This window comes from Vitis riparia, chromosome 3, assembly GCF_004353265.1.
Source record: "Vitis riparia cultivar Riparia Gloire de Montpellier isolate 1030 chromosome 3, EGFV_Vit.rip_1.0, whole genome shotgun sequence".
In the NCBI taxonomy this organism is placed as follows: Eukaryota; Viridiplantae; Streptophyta; class Magnoliopsida; order Vitales; family Vitaceae; genus Vitis; species Vitis riparia.
Window position 1 is genome coordinate 2,151,827 of NC_048433.1, and position 17,833 is coordinate 2,169,659.

Consider the following 17,833-nt stretch of genomic DNA (forward strand, 5'->3'; position numbering starts at 1 on the left):
TTTAAAATAATTATAAAATTTTAAATTATATATAAATAATTACAAATTTAAAATTGATTAGTATAAAATATCATATATTAATATTTTTATTAAATAATAAGGTTATAGGGTTTGATTGTTAAAAAGATACATTATATACTAAAAGTTAAAATAAAATTTTATTATTTATTTTATTATTATTTTATTAACATTTAATTAGCTTGGTAATCATAAAAAAAATCATTATAACAAATTGACTTTTGCACGATGGCAAACCTGAAACTACTTTCAGTGTTTGGGGCCTCCTTCCTACCTCCATTTTGAGTTCAAAAAGGACAGGCGAGTGGGCCCGTCACTTTGACTATCTGGTGGGTGGATTTGTAGGTTTATCGGTCCCTTTCATACCGGTTTAAAGCTGCAAGCTATGTAAAACAATAAAACCAAGGGAGAATAATGTCTGAATTTCAAAAAAAATACTAATCTGATGGTCCAACTGGAAATATCTTATGAATATGTTTTTGGTTAGGCACAAATATTTTTCTTTTTCGGGTAAGGTCACGGCGTCTTGCCATATATACAGGACACACCGAAGTGGTGAGATCGATCAATCTCAAGATCTAAGAATGGAGAGGAAGGTGGGCATCATAGGAGCGGGAATCAGCGGCCTCCTAGCCTGCAAGTATACCCTCTCCCAGGGCTACACCCCGGTCGTCTTTGAATCCCGGAGCAGCATCGGGGGAGTATGGACCAAGACACTCGAGACTACCAAGCTACAAACACCCAAACCAATCTTCCAATTCTCTGACTTTCCATGGCCGTCTTCAGTGGTTGAAGATTTTCCTAGCCATTCCCAAGTTCTTGATTATCTTCAGTCCTATGCCCATCATTTTGGCTTGCTCCGCCACATCAAATTCAACTCTAAAGTCCTCAGCATCGCCTATGAAGGCCCACCGGAGGAGGAGATGCAGGCATGGGAGCTGTGGGGTGGCGCCGGTGAGCCCTTTGGCTCTAAAGGGAAGTGGAATCTTACTGTAAACGACACACACAACCTCTCAACTGAGGTATATATACATATATATATATATATATATATATATATATATATATATGAATGACCATATATCATATTTTATATATATGTTAGCCTACTTTTCAGCAGATCTCTGTGATTTTAGCTCATGTTCAAGTACATGCTGAAGTATGCTTTTCGAGTAGATCTAATAAATTGTAGTTAGTAGCCATTAATTTTTCACCCAATATGGCATTAATGGCACAGGTTTACCAAGTGGATTTTCTTATCCTCTGCATCGGACGGTTCAGCGATGTGCCCAACATCCCAGAATTTCCAGCGGGCAAAGGCCCAGAAATGTTCCATGGAAAGGTCATACATTCCATGGAGTATGCTGCCATGGATTTCGAGAGAGCAGCTGAATTCATCAAAGGGAAAAGAACAACTGTGGTTGGATTTCAAAAACATGCCCTGGACATCGCTATGGAGTGCTCAACAGCAAATGGTATGAGATAGGTTTCGGTTTCAGATATTAGTAACTTTCCTGGTCTATTTTCATACTGAACAAACATAAATTTACAGATGGTTGAAAACTTTTGTAGTAGGGGAACATCCATGTAGAGTCTTGTACAAGACGGAGCACTGGACTGTCACGGATTACCAACCATGGGGGGTACCTCTAGCTTATCTGTATCTTAACCGTTTCTCGGAGCTTCTGATTCATAAGCCTGGTGAAGGGTTCCTTCTCAGCCTCCTGGCAACCATTCTTTCACCTGTGGTATAACTCTATAGAATACAAGAATTTTGTTTTCTTCAATACCTCTCCCTAATGTTTCGAATCTAATGTCTACAGAGATGGGGGTTCTCCAAGTTTGTCGAATCTTATATAAAGAGGAAGCTGTCCCTTGAAAAGTTTGGGATGGTACCAAAACACAGCTTTCTCAATGAGATCAGCTCTTGTTTGATCTCAACATTGCCAGAAGGGTTCTATGATAGAGTTGAAAAGGGAAGTATCCTTTTGAAGAAAGCTCCCAAGTTTGGCTTCTGCAAAGAAGGAATTGTGGTAGATGGAGAAAGCACACCTCTAGAGACGGATTTTGTCATATTGGCAACTGGATTCAAAGGAGATGAGAAGCTCAAAGACATTTTTGTGTCTCCAACCTTCAGAGACTACATTATCGGCTCTCCAACTGCATCTCTTCCACTCTATAGGTTAGTACCTTGTAACACGTAACTAGCTTTTGGGTCAAATACATGACTGAATTTAGTCAATATTATGACTTACGACTTGATATGGACTTCCCCTCCGGATTTGATCAACCAGGGAATGCATTCATCCTAGAATTCCACAGCTAGCGGTGATTGGATTCTCAGAGAGTGTTTCAAATTTGTACACATCGGAGATGAGGTGCCGGTGGGTAGCAGAGCTTCTTGATGGCAAATTCAAGCTGCCAAGCATTAAGGAGATGGAGAAGGATGCAGAAAGATGGGACAAATACATGAAGCAATACTCCGGTGAATACTACAGGAGATCATGCATAGGTGCTGTTCATATATGGTACAATGATCAACTCTGTAAGGACATGGGATGGAATCCTAAGAGAAAGAAGGGGTTCATTCCTGAACTGTTCGAACCTTATGGCCCAATGGACTACTGCCCATCCTAAAATCAAACTCCAGCTTCTTATTCTAATCCTATTCAGGAAAAATAACATGATTCCAATTCCGCAAAAAGAAAGAAAGAATGGAAAGAGGTCCCATTGATGATTTGTAGAAGAACCTTTGAAGATCTCAAGTCACCCATGCCCAGCATCAAAAAAGTGTTGACAAGGCAAAAGATGATTTGTGGTTTTGCCACCTTTGTATTTGTTTTTCTTTCCTTTTCCGGTCTTCTTCCCCCGTTTGAATGGGTAATAAAATCATTAGAATATTATAGAAGTGTGACAATAATGAAATTTATTTTATTTTATCGACAACATTTGCAGAACAACATATTCTATTTAAATCAGGTCACAAACTGAAGATCGGGACTGACACAACAGCAATCTAGCTAAATGGGGACCGACAAGACACCGAATAGTGATATCTCTACCACGTGTAGACATCATAGAAGAGTCTATCTAATATTAGGTGGACTTCAGTGGCTTTTGACTGGTCCACAGTCTAGAAAGTTGTAAACTACATCAGCTCAAAGCTTCCAATAGAAAGATGGGACAAGTACCTGAAGCGATACTCAGGGAAGCGCTACCGGAGATCATGCATAGCAGCTCTTCATATATGGCACAATGATCAACTCTGCAAGGACATGGGGTGGAACCCTAAGAGGAAGAAGGGGTTTTTTGCTGAATTGTTTGAGCCTTATGGTCCCCTGGATTACCGTCCAATATCTTCAAGTTAGTGAACGTGAATCCTCCATGACTCATATCTGTTTCAATGATGTGGTTTAAGTACAAAGCACTCCATGTTGAAGGAAAGAAAAATAATAATCATGGGTATGTATGGTATTTTTCAACATTAATTACATTAAGAAAGATGAAGAAATTGGATTATTAATTTGTTCTCGGCACTGTGAAGGAGATGAAGAGAAGATCTTCTTGAAGGGTTTGAGTTAATCCTTTAGCTAAAATTAGGGATGGCCTATGAACCGCAAAGACGGACATGAGATATAGTTTTAGTGATTTTCTTATATCAAATTTGGTAACTATTTTTTAAATCAGTTGTTAAAAATAATTTTTGAAAGTAGTATTTTGTCAAATAATTTCTGTTCAAAACTTGACATATCTTTAACTTATTTTCTATATTTTAAAAATAATTATTTAAAACAATTCTAAAATAATAACCTAAAATAATTCTATATTTTAAAAATAATTTTTGTAGGGTTTTATTTTAATCCTTCTTTGTGATTGTATAATTACTTTTTAAAACAATTCTCAAAGAATAACTGAAAACAACTAATAGATTTTTTTTTGAAACACCTTATTTTTTGTTTTTAAGAACAGAATATATGATTTTTATAGTTGATATATTAGCTGTTAAGAATAATGGGATGTTAAATCTAGAGATTGAAGGTGACTAAAAAATGGTGATAGATAAGTATAACAAAAAGAGTAACATTCTTAATTCTATTATGTTGTTAATGAAAAATATTTGGAAGATAACACAAGACGTTAATATTTTTGTTTGTCATCATATTTATGAAGAAGTAAATAGAATAACAGATTGTTTTATCAAATAAAAGTATTTATAATTTAGAATCTTTCACTTGGAGGTTAGATTTTTCTAAAATGTTATAAAGTTTGGCTTTGAAGATTATTACAGTGTTTCTTTCAAATCAAATATGTAAATATTCTGCTGTGTAGTTTCTTTCCATTAAAAAAAAAACCAGAAAAAATATAAAGATGTTATAAAGCTTGGCTTTAAAGATTATTACAATGCTTTTTTCAAATTAAATATGTAGATATTCTGTTATGTAGTTTCTTTTCATTAAAAAAAATAAAAATGTTATAAAGTTTTCAATAATATCATATGATTCATATCATTAATAAAGCTTTGAATTCAAGTGACAAAACGAAAAAGAAAAAGGGGATATGATCCATGCGAGCTGCAATTCTTGTTTTATCCTTCATTGGTCTCTCAGACGACAATATGCAAGAGACTATACAAATTTGACTATATTATATAAAATCTTAAAGATATCACACCACCTTCAAGAAAATTATACAAGTATGATTATTTGATACAAAATCTTAAGAATATTGTATTAAAACTTAAGGAAATTATATTAAAGATGCAAACCACTCGCGTCAAGAGAGATAGTTGAAGAAATAAGTATCATTAATCCTAGATATACCATTATGTGATATACCTACCATTTTAGAATGATTATTCAATTGATTAAAAGTTATAAGATCACAATTTAATAACGGGATCATGGTTATAAATATATAATTTATATATTATTAAAATTAAAAATAATTATAAAAATTTAAATTATATATAAATGTGGACCCCGTATTTTTGCACGATGCATTCCCACTCGATAGCGTGACTCACTTTTTATTTGATGAAAACTTGATTTTTTTTTTTTTTTTTTGGAAAATACTTGGAGTCACCATTTATTTTTGTTTTATTTTTTAAAGGAAAAATAAAATAAAAAAGAAAACTCTAAGTGTGACTCTTTATTTGGAAAAACAACTCTATGAAAAATCGAATTGAGTTCAGGGTCAGGTTATTTATTAGGAAGGTACGGTAAAAAAACTATAGCATCCCTCTAATCCCCTTAAAAATGGGTCTCTCTACTAAATAAGGTGAGACAAATATGACAATTGATAAGGAAATTAATGGATATCAATGAAATAGTCAAATAATAAAACGAATCATGTTTAAGAATAAGCAAAATGAGCGTGAGATCGTACCTTAGCAGCAAGTAATAGTGTGCTATCATGGAAATAAAGTTAGCTCAAGTATAAAATTATCACATGCATATCAAAGAGCAAATGAAAGATCAAACAATATTCATTAAGCATAACCGTTGACAATCACAAGAGAAAACTCATATGTAGGGGGTCCACCAAAGCCTAATTGATTTTGCATGAATTAATCCCACAAATTCTATTGTTTTGGAATTATGAAAATCATATTTATGTTTATTTAAAATCAAGAGAAACAAAAAAATTATTTGAAAATTAAAGAAAGTTTGTGAAAGTGTTTCCTTGAACGGAAAGGTAGCAAGTTTATTAAAAATGAGATTTTCTTAACCTAAAACCCTAATAAAGAATGAAAAGTTGTAGGATTAAACATATTTGAAAACTGAAGTAAAAATCATTTGAAAGAAAACTAGAGTTTTGAAAATTATTGAAAATTAAAATCTTAAAAATTAAATTTAAAAAATGGAAAAAATGAAAAATTATTAAAGAATTGATTTTTTTTATAAAAATAAAATAAAATTGAAAATTATTTGAAAATGACAGTTTTGAAAATTAAATTTAAAAATTGAGATTTTGAAAAGTTATTTGAAAAAAAAATGAAGTTTTTTAAATTAAATTTGGAATTTTGGAAAATTATTTGAAGATTAAAGTTATGAAAATTGGAATTTTGGAAATTCGTTTGAGAAAGGAATTTTTAAAAATTAAATTTGAAAATTGAAATTTTAGAAAATTATTTGAAAATTGAAGTTTTGAAAATCAAATTTAAAAATTGGAAATTTGAATAATTATTCGAAAATGAAAGTTATTTGAAAATGAGAGTTTTGAAAATTAAATTTGAGAATTAGGATTTTGAAAAGTTATTTGAAAAAAAAATGAAGTTTTGTAAATTAAATTTGAAAAGCGAATTTAAAAAAAAAAAAATTGAAAATGGATTTTTTTTCTAAAAAAAATTAGATTTTGAAATTTTGAATTTTGAAAATGGAATTTTTACAAATTAAATTTTGAAAAATTACTGCCATACTAGTGGCAGGAATTGAAGTAACACTAACCTTACTAACTTTCCTTCATCACCATGCGTCCTTGACCCTGCACAAACAGAAAAACACAGTATAAAAGTGAAGGTCAGTTGAGGAAGGAATGCCAAAGGCCCTTTTGCCATCTCCATTGTCACAACGCAACTGAGAGTGCTCTCGTTCAACAAGATTAGCCTGACTTCAAGTGATTGTGTCCCCTTCCAAAAAAAGAACGAGCTGCTAATGGACATGACGCCCTTCTCCGGGTCTGAAAACCTCCAAAAGTCCAAGATCTCCGAACAAAACTGACGAGCTCTTCTTTTACTTCTTCTTCTAAACCCGAAATTGACTCAGCTCCAACCTTCAGTTTTGTTCGTTTCTTGCTCATACGTTGCTCACTTCCTCAGTCTAGCCCTTTGGACTACTCACATTGCTCTGTTTCTTCCTTATCATCCATTTGCTCGCACCCCCTCTGTTCAGCTCACCTCAAAAAATCTCTATATCCTTAAAACTCCCCCTCTTAGCCTTTCTTTCTTTTTTGTTTTTGCTCTCAAAATTTGCTCACCCAACCATATGTTTTTCTCTCTCAAAAAACGCCCTATGTTTTTCTTCCAAGCTCCATCTTGCTCTTGCTGAAAAACCCCATTTTTTTTTCTTTTTGCACCAGCTCGTTTTTCTTCTCAAAACATCCCATGTTTTTCGTCCAGCTCTTCTTTTTCACATTCTTTCCTTAATGAAGCACCCCTGGACCACCCCTCCCTCAGCTCATCCCCCGGCTTTTTACTCCCATATTTTTCTCTCCAACCCTCGAAACCCCCACCTATTGAAAACCTTTATCCCATTCTTTTTTTTTTTTTTTTCCTCAAACGTACCTTGTTTTTCTTTTCTTCTTTCCTATCACAGCTCCACTAGCTTTACTGCTTAAACCACCACCATGGTAAGGTGGTCACGTCCATTGCTACGTGTCCCGTGCAGCTTGGCTCCTCTAGAAACCATTCCCTACTCCAAAAACATGCTGCCAGCTCTTCCCGGGATGGTAAAAAAAAAAAAAAAAAAACATTTGGTCCAAAAATGGGTCTACAATAAATAAACAAATTTAAAATTATTTAGTATAAAATATTTGTAGGCCTCTCTTTGGACTAAGGGACTTTGGTTTTTTATTATTTTTTTTGTTTTTTTTCTTTTTTTTTTTCCCTTTCACCCACTGGCTGGCCACCAGAGCATGAGCTGGACATTTTATTTGGAAGAATGGGAGACAACCTCTCCATGGGTAAGCAAGCTGCATGGGATGCATAGTCAAGGACACTACCACCTTGCCATGGTGGTGGTTGAGATAGAGATTGTTTTGTTGAACGGGGAGTAGTAGAACTGGTAAAGGCTTGCAATAGAAGAAAAGGAGTTGGGATAAGAAAAACGGGGGGAAAGAGGTTTTTAGTAGGAATGAGGTTTTCAGCAATGGAGGTTTTTGAGGGAATGCGAGAAAGGAGAGCCGAGGAAGCAGTAGGAGAGGAGATCTTGTTGATACATGAAAAAAAAAAAAAAAAGTTGGAAGCCATGCAACTCTTTGTTATGAGGGAGCATTCCAGGTAAAGCTGATGAGCTTCTTGTTTCTGATTTTCATACTGTTTCATTCCCATTTTCATATACTTTTTTTAGCATTGCTTTGTTGATTGGTAGACATTAAGGGCCACTCATTTGCTTTATTGGGTAAGACTTTATACATGTATGCTCAGTTTTGGTTTATTTTGGATTTTTTTTTTCTGTTTTCTCTTGTAAATATATGTTGCACTACTCCTTCCCTAAATTTGATACGTCAAAATGATGCTCTTGTTTCCTTTGGATTCCACGTGCTCCTAGCTCTTTCACGGTCCATGACATAGAGCTAAGTTCATACTCGGTTTTTACGTTTTTTTTCCTCTTTGTTTCTTACTATGTTTCTTATTGATGGTGGGATGATATCATCAATGGCCAAGTTGTTGGGACTGGAGGAGTGAGGCTATGGGGGAAGTGAACTTAATGGAGTATCCTCTATGCCTGTTGTGCAAATCGTGTTCTCATTTAGGCAGTCAATTATCTCATTAATAATTGGATCAAAAACACTAGCTAGGATTGCAAGTAGCTGCAACTCAGTTCATCCATCTGTAATGAGGTGATGAAGAAGGAAAATAGTGGGCAAAAGCATGGGCTTTGACCATATTTTCAATCGTCGAGACACTCCCATGAGCCTTCTTATGGTCACCCTCACCAATAGAAGACTATTGTCCTATTATTTTGCTTTTTGGTGTATGGAAACTTGACTTTTTGGAGCATGTTTTGGTGAGCTCCTGGGCAGAATCTACCCCATGTGTTGGTAGTGTTGTGATGCAATGGAGAAATTCCTAGTGTATCGGTGAGAGGTTTTGGTTTGGTACCTGGCATTGTTGAGCTTTTTGACTCATCTAGTGGTTTTATTGTGCCTTATATTAGGTGGAATGCTTTACACCCCAGCAGGTGATCCTTGTCCGAACCTATCTCTTAGCTGTGAAAGCATGCACAACTTCAATAATTGACTATAGTGACTAAGAAGCAAGAGTCACCTTACCCATATCTCTACCCTCTATACCCACTGCCTACATACCCACCAAACTCATATCATACCTTCATTTTAGCCTACATCTATATGCCTACCAATAATTCTTCAAACCCACTTCTCTCACTTCATCCACCACTCACTTCTCATAAACTCTTTGACATTCCTTTCTATGGGCATGTAGCTCGCATGAATGGCCACTTCGGTGCACACATGGCCAATTTCTGCTTGCTCCCAACCTTGGCATCTTCAATATTTGGCAGTCTCCACACATTATGATGAGAGTTCAGGTTTCGTAATTCCCAAATAGTTTGCCACTTAACTACTCCATCCCGGGCTCATACACGTCTGGTTCAACTTGCATGGCCTCCAACAATGCATGGGAGTTACACCAGATAGCTAAAATTGCAAGTCTAATAATGAATGATGAGGATAGGGAGGTCGGAGAAGCATGCAAAGATCTCCGTCAGTGTCTATGCTCGGTGCAAGGTTTAAGGCTTTGGATTCTGACAATATAGACGTGGATATTGGCTGCCACAAGGAAGGTCGAATCAAGTGACAGTTCAAGCTCTGACAGTAGTGATGATTCAGACTTGAATGAAGTGATTAAAGAAGTTAATAAGGTGAACTCCCAACTAAAGAAATTACCATCCACTGCCAAGGTTGTTAAGAATGGCTTTGTTATGGAACCCGTTGAAGATGAAGACAATTTTTTGTATTGTTCGGATGGAAGAAAACCTTCGTAATCATTTCTGTGGTGCTCCCCAATCTATGCTCATCAATTCTTACATGGACTAGATATCCCCCACAGTGACAAGAGGTTTGTTGAATTCAACGAGGATCGCAAGCAACTCGATGTCGATGTTCATCGCAAGTATATCTTTGGTGGCCCTGCTGCTACATATATGGCGTCTTGGATGAAGAACGGTGAGATGAATCTTTTCATAAATCCTCGAAATGTTTGGGTAATATCCTTGTCGTTGAAAAGGACTAAGCACCTCCCCGACAAATAGTTGTGTAGCATGCTAAGTTGGCCGCTTTCTGAATGCACTAAGTTGAACAAATATCATGCAGAATAGGTGCAAATGGCTTCCAGAATCTGGTTTGAGGAAGATAGTGTGAGTAAAGGCAGTCTATGGGTTTTAGATCAGAAGCTTAATCAAACCATGGATGAGAAAGCGAGCTGAAGAACATAAAAAAAAGTGACTCAAAGAAGCTCTTTGCCTTATTTCAATTCTACATTCCTTAAGTGGTCCCACAGCTTTCCAAAAAGCTAGTCTCAAAGCATCATCCAACAACCACCTTGCACCCCAGGCCCCACTCCTGCATTGCCATGCATGGCTACCCTCTAGTGCACCACCCAAACACCACATGTCATCCTCTTGTTTTTTCGTCTCTTGACATCAAAATTTAATTTTCAAAATTCCAATTTTCAAATTTAATTTTTAAAATTTTAATTTTCAAATAATTTTCAAATTTCTAATTTTCAAATTTATTATTTTTTAAAAAAACTCCATTTCCAAGTAATTTTTAAACTCTAATTTTCGAATAATTTTCAAAACTCCAATTTTCAAATTTAATTTTCCAAACTTTAATTTTCAAATAATTTTTAAAATTCTAATTTTCAAATTTAATTTTTAAATAATTTTCATATTTATTTTTTAAAAAACTTCAATTTCCAAATAATTTTCAAAACTCTAATTTTCAAATAATTTTTAAAACTTCAATTTTCAAATAATTTTCAAAACTCCACTCTATCAAATAATTTTAATTCCACTCCAGTTTTCAAAATATTTGTCATGTCATTCTGGTTTTTCAAATAATTTTAAGTCCTCAACTTTCGTTTTTCATCAAGGTTTTAGGTCACCAAAAACCACGATTTTAATAAGTTTGTTGTCATTCTCATTCTGGCATGCACTTGTACAAATTTTATTTGATTTTCAAATAATTTTTTATTTCCCTTGATTTTAAATAAGCATGAATATGATTTTCATAATTCCAAAATAATGGAATTTATGGGATTGATTCATGCAAAATAAATTGGGCTTTGATGGGGCCCAACATTTATGATGTTTTTTATTTGAGTGAGGTGCATAATTGTCATTAATGATTTCTTACTCTGTTTTGTGATACTTGCAATATATTTTGTATCACCATGTTTCATGATAGCACGTTATTACTTGTTGCTATGATATGATCTCACTCCCATTTTGCTTATTTACTATCAAATAGGAATGCATCGTGCAAAATGGGGTTCATAATATGATATATTAATATTTTTATTAAATAATAAGGTTATAGGGTTTTATCGTTAAAAAGATACATTATATACTACAAGTTAAAATAAAATTTTATTAACATTTAATTAGCTTTGTAATGATCAGTGTTTTGCGCCCCCCCGCGAGTGGGGCCCGTAAGCTTGACTAGCTGGTGGAAATATCTTATCTTATGAAAATGTTTTTGGTTAGGGCCGTTAGGCACAAATATTTTTCTTTTCCGGGTAAGGTCACGGCGTCTTGCCATGGTGGGATCGATCAATCTTAAGATCTAAGAATGGAGAGGAAGGTGGGCATCATAGGAGCGGGAATCAGCGGCCTCCTAGCCTGCAAGTATACCCTCTCCAAGGGCTACACCCCGGTCGTCTTTGAGTCCCGGAGCAGTATCGGGGGAGTATGGACCAAGACACTCGAGACTACCAAGCTACAAACACCCAAACCAATCTTCCAATTCTCTGACTTTCCATGGCCGTCTTCAGTAATTGAAGATTTTCCTAGCCATTCCCAAGTTCTTGATTATCTTCAGTCCTATGCCCATCATTTTGGCTTGCTCCGCCACATCAAATTCAACTCTAAAGTCCTCAGCATCGCCTATGAAGGCCCACCGGAGGAGGAGATGCAGGCATGGGAGCTGTGGGGTGGCGCCGGTGAGCCCTTTGGCTCTAAAGGGAAGTGGAATCTTACTGTAAACGACACACACAACCTCTCAACTGAGGTATATATATATGACCATATATCATATTTTATATATATATTTAGCCTACTTTTCAGCAGATCTCTGTGATTTTAGCCCATGTTCAAGTACATGCTGAAGTGCGCCTTTCGAGTAGACCTAATAAATTGTAGTTAGTAGCCATTAATTTTTCACCCAATATGGCATTAATGGCACAGGTTTACCAAGTGGATTTTCTTATCCTCTGCATCGGACGGTTCAGCGATGTGCCCAACATCCCAGAATTTCCGGCCGGCAAAGGCCCAGAAATGTTCCATGGAAAGGTGATACATTCCATGGAGTATGCTGCCATGGATTTCGAGAGAGCAGCTGAATTCATCAAAGGGAAAAGAACAACTGTGGTTGGATTTCAGAAACATGCCCTGGACATCGCTATGGAGTGCTCAACAGCAAATGGTATGAGATAGGTTTCGGTTTCAGATATTAGTAACTTCCCTGGTCTATTTTCATACTAAACAAACAGAAATTTACAGATAGTTGAAAACTTTTGTAGGAGAGGAACATCCATGTAGAGTCTTGTACAAGACGGAGCACTGGACTGTCCCGGATTTCCAACCATGGGGGGTACATCTAGCTCTTCTGTATCTTAACCGCTTCTCGGAGCTTCTGATTCATAAGCCTGGTGAAGGGTTCCTCCTCAGCCTCCTGGCAACCATTCTTTCACCTGTGGTATAACTTTATAGAATACAAGAATTTTGTTTTCTTCAATACCTCTCCCTAATGTTTCGAATCTAATTTCTACAGAGATGGGGGTTCTCCAAGTTTGTCGAATCTTATATAAAGAGGAAACTGTCCCTTGAAAAGTTCGGGATGGTACCAAAACACAGCTTTCTCAATCAGATCAGCTCTTGTTTGATCTCAATAGTGCCAGAGGGGTTCTATGACAGAGTAGAAAAGGGAAGTATCCTTTTGAAGAAAGCTCCCAAGTTTGGCTTCTGCAAAGAAGGAATTGTGGTAGATGGCGAGAGCACACCTCTAGAAACGGATTTGGTCATATTGGCAACCGGGTTCAAAGGAGATGAGAAGCTCAAAGACATTTTTGTGTCTCCAACCTTCAGAGACTACATTGTCGGCTCTCCAACTGCATCTCTTCTACTCTATAGGTTAGTACCTTGCAACATAACTAGCTTTTGGTCAAATACAAGACTGACAAATTTAGTCAATATTATGACTTACGACTTGATATGGACTTCCCCTCCGGATTTGATCAACCAGGGAATGCATTCATCCTAGAATTCCACAGCTAGCGGTGATTGGATTCTCAGAGAGTGTTTCAAATTTGTACACATCGGAGATGAGGTGCCGATGGGTAGCAGAGCTTCTTGATGACAAATTCAAGCTGCCAAGCATCAAGGAGATGGAGAAGGATGCAGAAAGATGGGACAAATACATGAAGCGATACTCCGGTGAATACTACAGGAGATCATGCATAGGTGCTGTTCATATATGGTACAATGATCAACTCTGTAAGGACATGGGATGGAATCCTAAGAGAAAGAAGGGATTCATTCCTGAACTGTTCGAGCCTTATGGCCCAATGGACTACTGCCCATCCTAAAATCAAACTCCAGCTTCTTATTCTAATCCTATTCAGGAAAAATAACACGATTCCAATTATACAAAAAGAAAGAAAGAATGGAAAGAGATCCCATTGATGATTTGTAGAAGAACCTTTGAAGATCTCAAGTCATCCGTGCCCAGATTCAAAAAAGTGTTGGTAAGGCAAAAGATGATTTGTGGTTTTGCCACCTTTGTATTTTCTTTTCTTTTCTTTTCTGGTCTTCTTCCCCTGTTTGAATTGGTAATCAACATATTAGAATATTATTGAAGTGTGACAATAATGAAATTTATTTTATTTTATCAACAACGTTTGCAGAACAACATAGGGCATCTTATCTATTTAAATCAGGTCACACCAAACTGAAGATAGGGACTGAGAGCAACAGCAATCTAGCTAAATGGGGACCGACAAGACACCGAATGGTGATATGTCTACCACGTGTAGACAGCATAGAAGAGTCTATATAATATTAGTTGGACTTCAGTGGCTTTTTCCAATGGGCTGGTCCACAGTCTAGAACGTTGTAGACTACATCAGCTCAAAAGTTCCAATAGGCATAATTACATTGGACATTATTTGCACGAATTTCATGTGACTCAGCACAGGATGGAAAGCAAATTGAGACACCTCTAAGATCTAGATGGAGAGGAAGGTGGCCATAGTGGGAGCAGGCATCAGTGGCATCCTGGCCTGCAAGTGTACCCTCTCCAAGGGCTACACTCTGGTTGCCTTCGAGTCCCAAGGCAGCATTGGAGTATGGACCAAGAGCATCCAGACTACAAAGCTCCAGACATCTGAGCCAATCTCCCAATAATCGAACTTTCCATGGCCATCTTCTGTAAAAGAAGATTTTCCTGATCATGCCCAAGTTGTGGATTATATACAGTCATATGCCCACCACTTCAACTTGACCAGACACATCGAGTTCAACTCTAGAGTGGTGAGTATTGAGTTTGAAGGAGCGCCCGAGGAGGAGTTGCAGGCGTGGGAGCTATGGGATGGTAATGGAGAGCCTTTCAGTTCTAAAGGGAAGTGGAGGATCACTGTAGAGAACACCCAGAGACTTTCAACCGAGGTGTGTGAATTTTGGAGTAGATCTAATAGATTGGTGACCGGAACAATTATAACATTTTCTCATTTGTTGAACCAATGAATTTTGTGACAACCTTTTGAAAATTGGATGATCAAGGGCCTGTTTGGTTGCTGTTTTTGAAAACTGTTCTGGAAAACAGTTTTTGAGAATAGTTTTTAAGAACAGTTTTTGGTGTTTTTTTAAAAAAAAATTGTGTTTGGGAACTGAATTTTAAAAAACAGTTTTTGTTCTCAAAAACAAAAAAACATGTTTGGTTGAGTTAATAAAAAAAAAAAATAGAACAAATAAAATAAAAAACACGTTTGAAAGATGTTTTTTTTTTCTTTTCTAATTAATAAAATATTTTCTTCAAGTAATTTTATATTATAAATTTATAAATATTTTTTAGATATATAGTTCATTTAAATTAAAAAATTATTTATTTTATTAATTTTAAAATAAAAATAATTTTTATATTTTTTTAAAATAAATCAAACATAATAAAATCATTTTTATTAATATTTTTTTATTTAATCTTTAACTTTATGAAAAATTATAGCATATTCTTAAGCTGAGATAAACGTGATTTGTTAAGTTTTTTTTTTATCTTTTCTCTCGAAATGACCTTTTCTCACTCGGGCATCAAGAAGCCCTTTTCTGAAGTTGCCCTCCAGACGAGAGAATCCCTAAAAAGGCCCTATTTTCCTCTGCCACTCTCAATCCTCCCAGGTACTAATCTAATCTTGTTATTTATTTTTATTTTTCTGCAACCCCGTTTGATTCCCAAGAAAATCCATGCCCGTTCAATTTCTGGGAAAATTCATCCCCGTTTGATTTCCGAGAAAATCCATGCAAAACCCCAAGGAAAACAAAAAAAATTGCTTTTCTTTTGCTCCCTGTGTTTTCTGGATCCGTTTTAGGGGTCTCTTTGCTATTGTGCCATTGGATTTAAATTTCACGAACCCTGAAGAAACGGGAAAAATCAAGAAAGAGGCGACGCGACTGTGCTGGAGAAGAGATGAGAATGGGAAGAAAAAAAAAAACATGGAGAACAGATTGTTTTTTTTTTTTGTTTAATTTTGTTCTCTAAACAGTAAAAAAACGGGGGAAACAACATTTTGTTGTTCTCTAAACAGTGCCATTTTGAGAACACGGGGAACAACAAAAACAAAAACGACTCTCTCAACCAAACGAGTTTTTGGTGTTTTTTGTTTTCAAGAACAGAAAACAGTTCTTGAAAACACTAAACAAACAGGCCCCAAGTTTCTGTTTTAGGAACTGTTTTCAAAATAATTTTTATATATAATATTTTATTTATAACATTTTTTATATTTTTATAACTATTTTAAAAAAATAATTTTTTAAAAAATAATTGAGAAGTGAAAAGAAAATATCTGTGCCAGCACACAGAGAGGACAAGGAAAAGGACAGCACAAGGTGTCCTATGCAGAGGAGAGATTCTGCAACTAATGTGTAGGACCACAAAAATTAAGAGTTTGGAAACAATTTTCCAGATATGAAAACAATTTTTTTTATTAAAAATAGTTTTTGAGTACCAGCAGGGGACAAGGGAAAGCAATAGGACAAGCTGTTGAGGGAAGATTCTTAGTAAAAGTGAAGGTTTTAGGTTCACAAAAATTAAGATTTTATTTGAAAAATACTTTTAAAAATAATTTTTTAGAATAATTTTTAAAAATTATTTTATGATATTTATGTGTAATGTTTTATTTTTAATTATTTCTCATATTTTTACAATTATATTTAAAAAAAACCCAAAAAAAAAATCAAATGGAAACAGATATTTTTATACAAGACAGGTTTACCTAGTGGAGTACCCATGCAGAATGTTATACAAGACCAAGCACGGAGTCTTCCTGATTACCAACCATGGGGAATACCTCTAGTTTATATGTATTTTAATCGCTTTTCGGAGCTTCTGGTTCACAAGCCTGGTGAAGGGTTCATTCTCAAAGAAATCAGCTCTTGTTTGATCACAACAATGCCAGAGAGGGGTTCTATGATAGAGTTGAAAAGGGAAGTATTATTTTGAAGAAAGCTTTTGAAGTTTAGCCTCTGCAAAGAAAGCTTGATGGTTGATGATGACTGATGAGACTGCTCCTCTGGAGACAGATTTGGTCATATTGGCTACTGGCTTCAAGGGAGACGAGAAGCTGAAGGACATGTTTGTGTCCCCTGCCTTCAAGGACTGCATCCTCGGCTCCCCAACTGCATCAGTTCCACTCTATAGGTTAGCATCTTATAGCATGTTCACACACAAAACACATTGCCAGCCTCTTGTTAACCTATTTACCTAACCATTGAAGCTTTTGGGTCTAACCGAAAGCTTTAACATACACTTACACCTAAGTCTGATCTATCTTAAGGCTTAAAATGACTTAACACGGACTTGTCTCAACTCGACACTAACTTCCCCATTTGATCAACTAGGGAATGCATTCATCCTCGAATCCCACATCTAGCGGTGATTGGATGCTCAGAAAGTATCTCAAACTTACATCAGAAATGATGTGCCGGTGGGTAGCAGAGCTTCTTGATGGCACATTCAAGCTACCAAGCACTAATGAGATGGAGAAAGATGCAGAAAGACGGGACAAATACATGAAGCAATACTCCGGTGGATACTACAGGAGATCATGCACAGATGCTCTTCATATATGGTACATGATCAACTCTGGAAGGACATAGGGGTGAACCCTAAGAGAAAGAAGGGATTTTTTGCTGAATTGTTCCAGCCCTATGGTCCCATGGATTACTGTCTACCTTGATGTGAGATCTATAACACCTTTGGAGTGACTAAGTGTAATTCATGTATCAACAGGACCCATCCAATTCCATTATTTCTATAGAACTTTTATATACATGAATTCTCCACATGTAGACAATAAGGAGCAAATCCAAGATGCCAGTACGCAAGCTATAAAGTTGGAAGTAGATTTGGCCTAGTATTTCAACACCCCATTTGGAAAGGAGCCGAAAACAGGAGAGGTAGAGAAGGAAGCTTTATCTTTTCTTCCTCCCTCGCTTTTTTCCTCAAGGAGTCAGGTTGAAATTATTTACATAGTTCATATTCATAAAACATACCATCATAGAACAGCCCACAATTCAAAAGTTAACCAACAAAGCACCAACAACTAGGACAATGGTCACCATCAAACTCATGCAGTATGTTATTC

General features: G+C 35.9%; 2 protein-coding genes and 1 pseudogene across 3 annotated transcripts; all 3 read left to right on the forward strand.

Moving 5' to 3' along the window:
* Window positions 1–577: 577 nt before the first annotated feature.
* Window positions 578–2,926, forward strand: LOC117910881 (probable flavin-containing monooxygenase 1). 2 transcript variants are annotated; one of them, XM_034825061.1, is made up of 5 exons: window positions 578–1,040; window positions 1,256–1,493; window positions 1,591–1,766; window positions 1,842–2,200; window positions 2,313–2,926. In XM_034825061.1, the coding sequence occupies exons 1-5, from the start codon at window positions 603–605 to the stop codon at window positions 2,653–2,655; spliced, it is 1,554 nt and encodes a 517-aa protein (XP_034680952.1). In that variant the 5' UTR covers window positions 578–602; the 3' UTR covers window positions 2,656–2,926. The 2 variants fall into 2 exon arrangements, with proteins under 2 accessions (XP_034680952.1, XP_034680953.1); XM_034825062.1 differs by having other exon boundaries at window positions 1,594–1,766.
* An 8,557-nt stretch (window positions 2,927–11,483) lies between these two features.
* Window positions 11,484–13,870, forward strand: LOC117911921 (probable flavin-containing monooxygenase 1). The gene is made up of 5 exons (XM_034826358.1): window positions 11,484–11,988; window positions 12,165–12,402; window positions 12,500–12,675; window positions 12,751–13,109; window positions 13,222–13,870. The coding sequence occupies exons 1-5, from the start codon at window positions 11,551–11,553 to the stop codon at window positions 13,562–13,564; spliced, it is 1,554 nt and encodes a 517-aa protein (XP_034682249.1). The 5' UTR covers window positions 11,484–11,550; the 3' UTR covers window positions 13,565–13,870.
* LOC117911578 lies at window positions 13,636–17,531 on the forward strand (annotated as a pseudogene).
* Window positions 17,532–17,833: the final 302 nt, after the last annotated feature.

Excerpts from the sequence above, each read along its gene's own strand:
- LOC117911921 (XM_034826358.1), top strand. The coding sequence starts at position 11,551 with ATGGAGAGGAAGGTGGGCATCATAGGAGCGGGAATCAGCGGCCTCCTA. Across the intron at positions 11,989-12,164 it reads CACACAACCTCTCAACTGAG|GTTTACCAAGTGGATTTTCT; the intron begins GTATATATATAT and ends TTAATGGCACAG. Across the intron at positions 13,110-13,221 it reads GCATCTCTTCTACTCTATAG|GGAATGCATTCATCCTAGAA; the intron begins GTTAGTACCTTG and ends TTGATCAACCAG.
- LOC117910881 (XM_034825061.1), top strand. The coding sequence starts at position 603 with ATGGAGAGGAAGGTGGGCATCATAGGAGCGGGAATCAGCGGCCTCCTA. Across the intron at positions 1,041-1,255 it reads CACACAACCTCTCAACTGAG|GTTTACCAAGTGGATTTTCT; the intron begins GTATATATACAT and ends TTAATGGCACAG. Across the intron at positions 2,201-2,312 it reads GCATCTCTTCCACTCTATAG|GGAATGCATTCATCCTAGAA; the intron begins GTTAGTACCTTG and ends TTGATCAACCAG.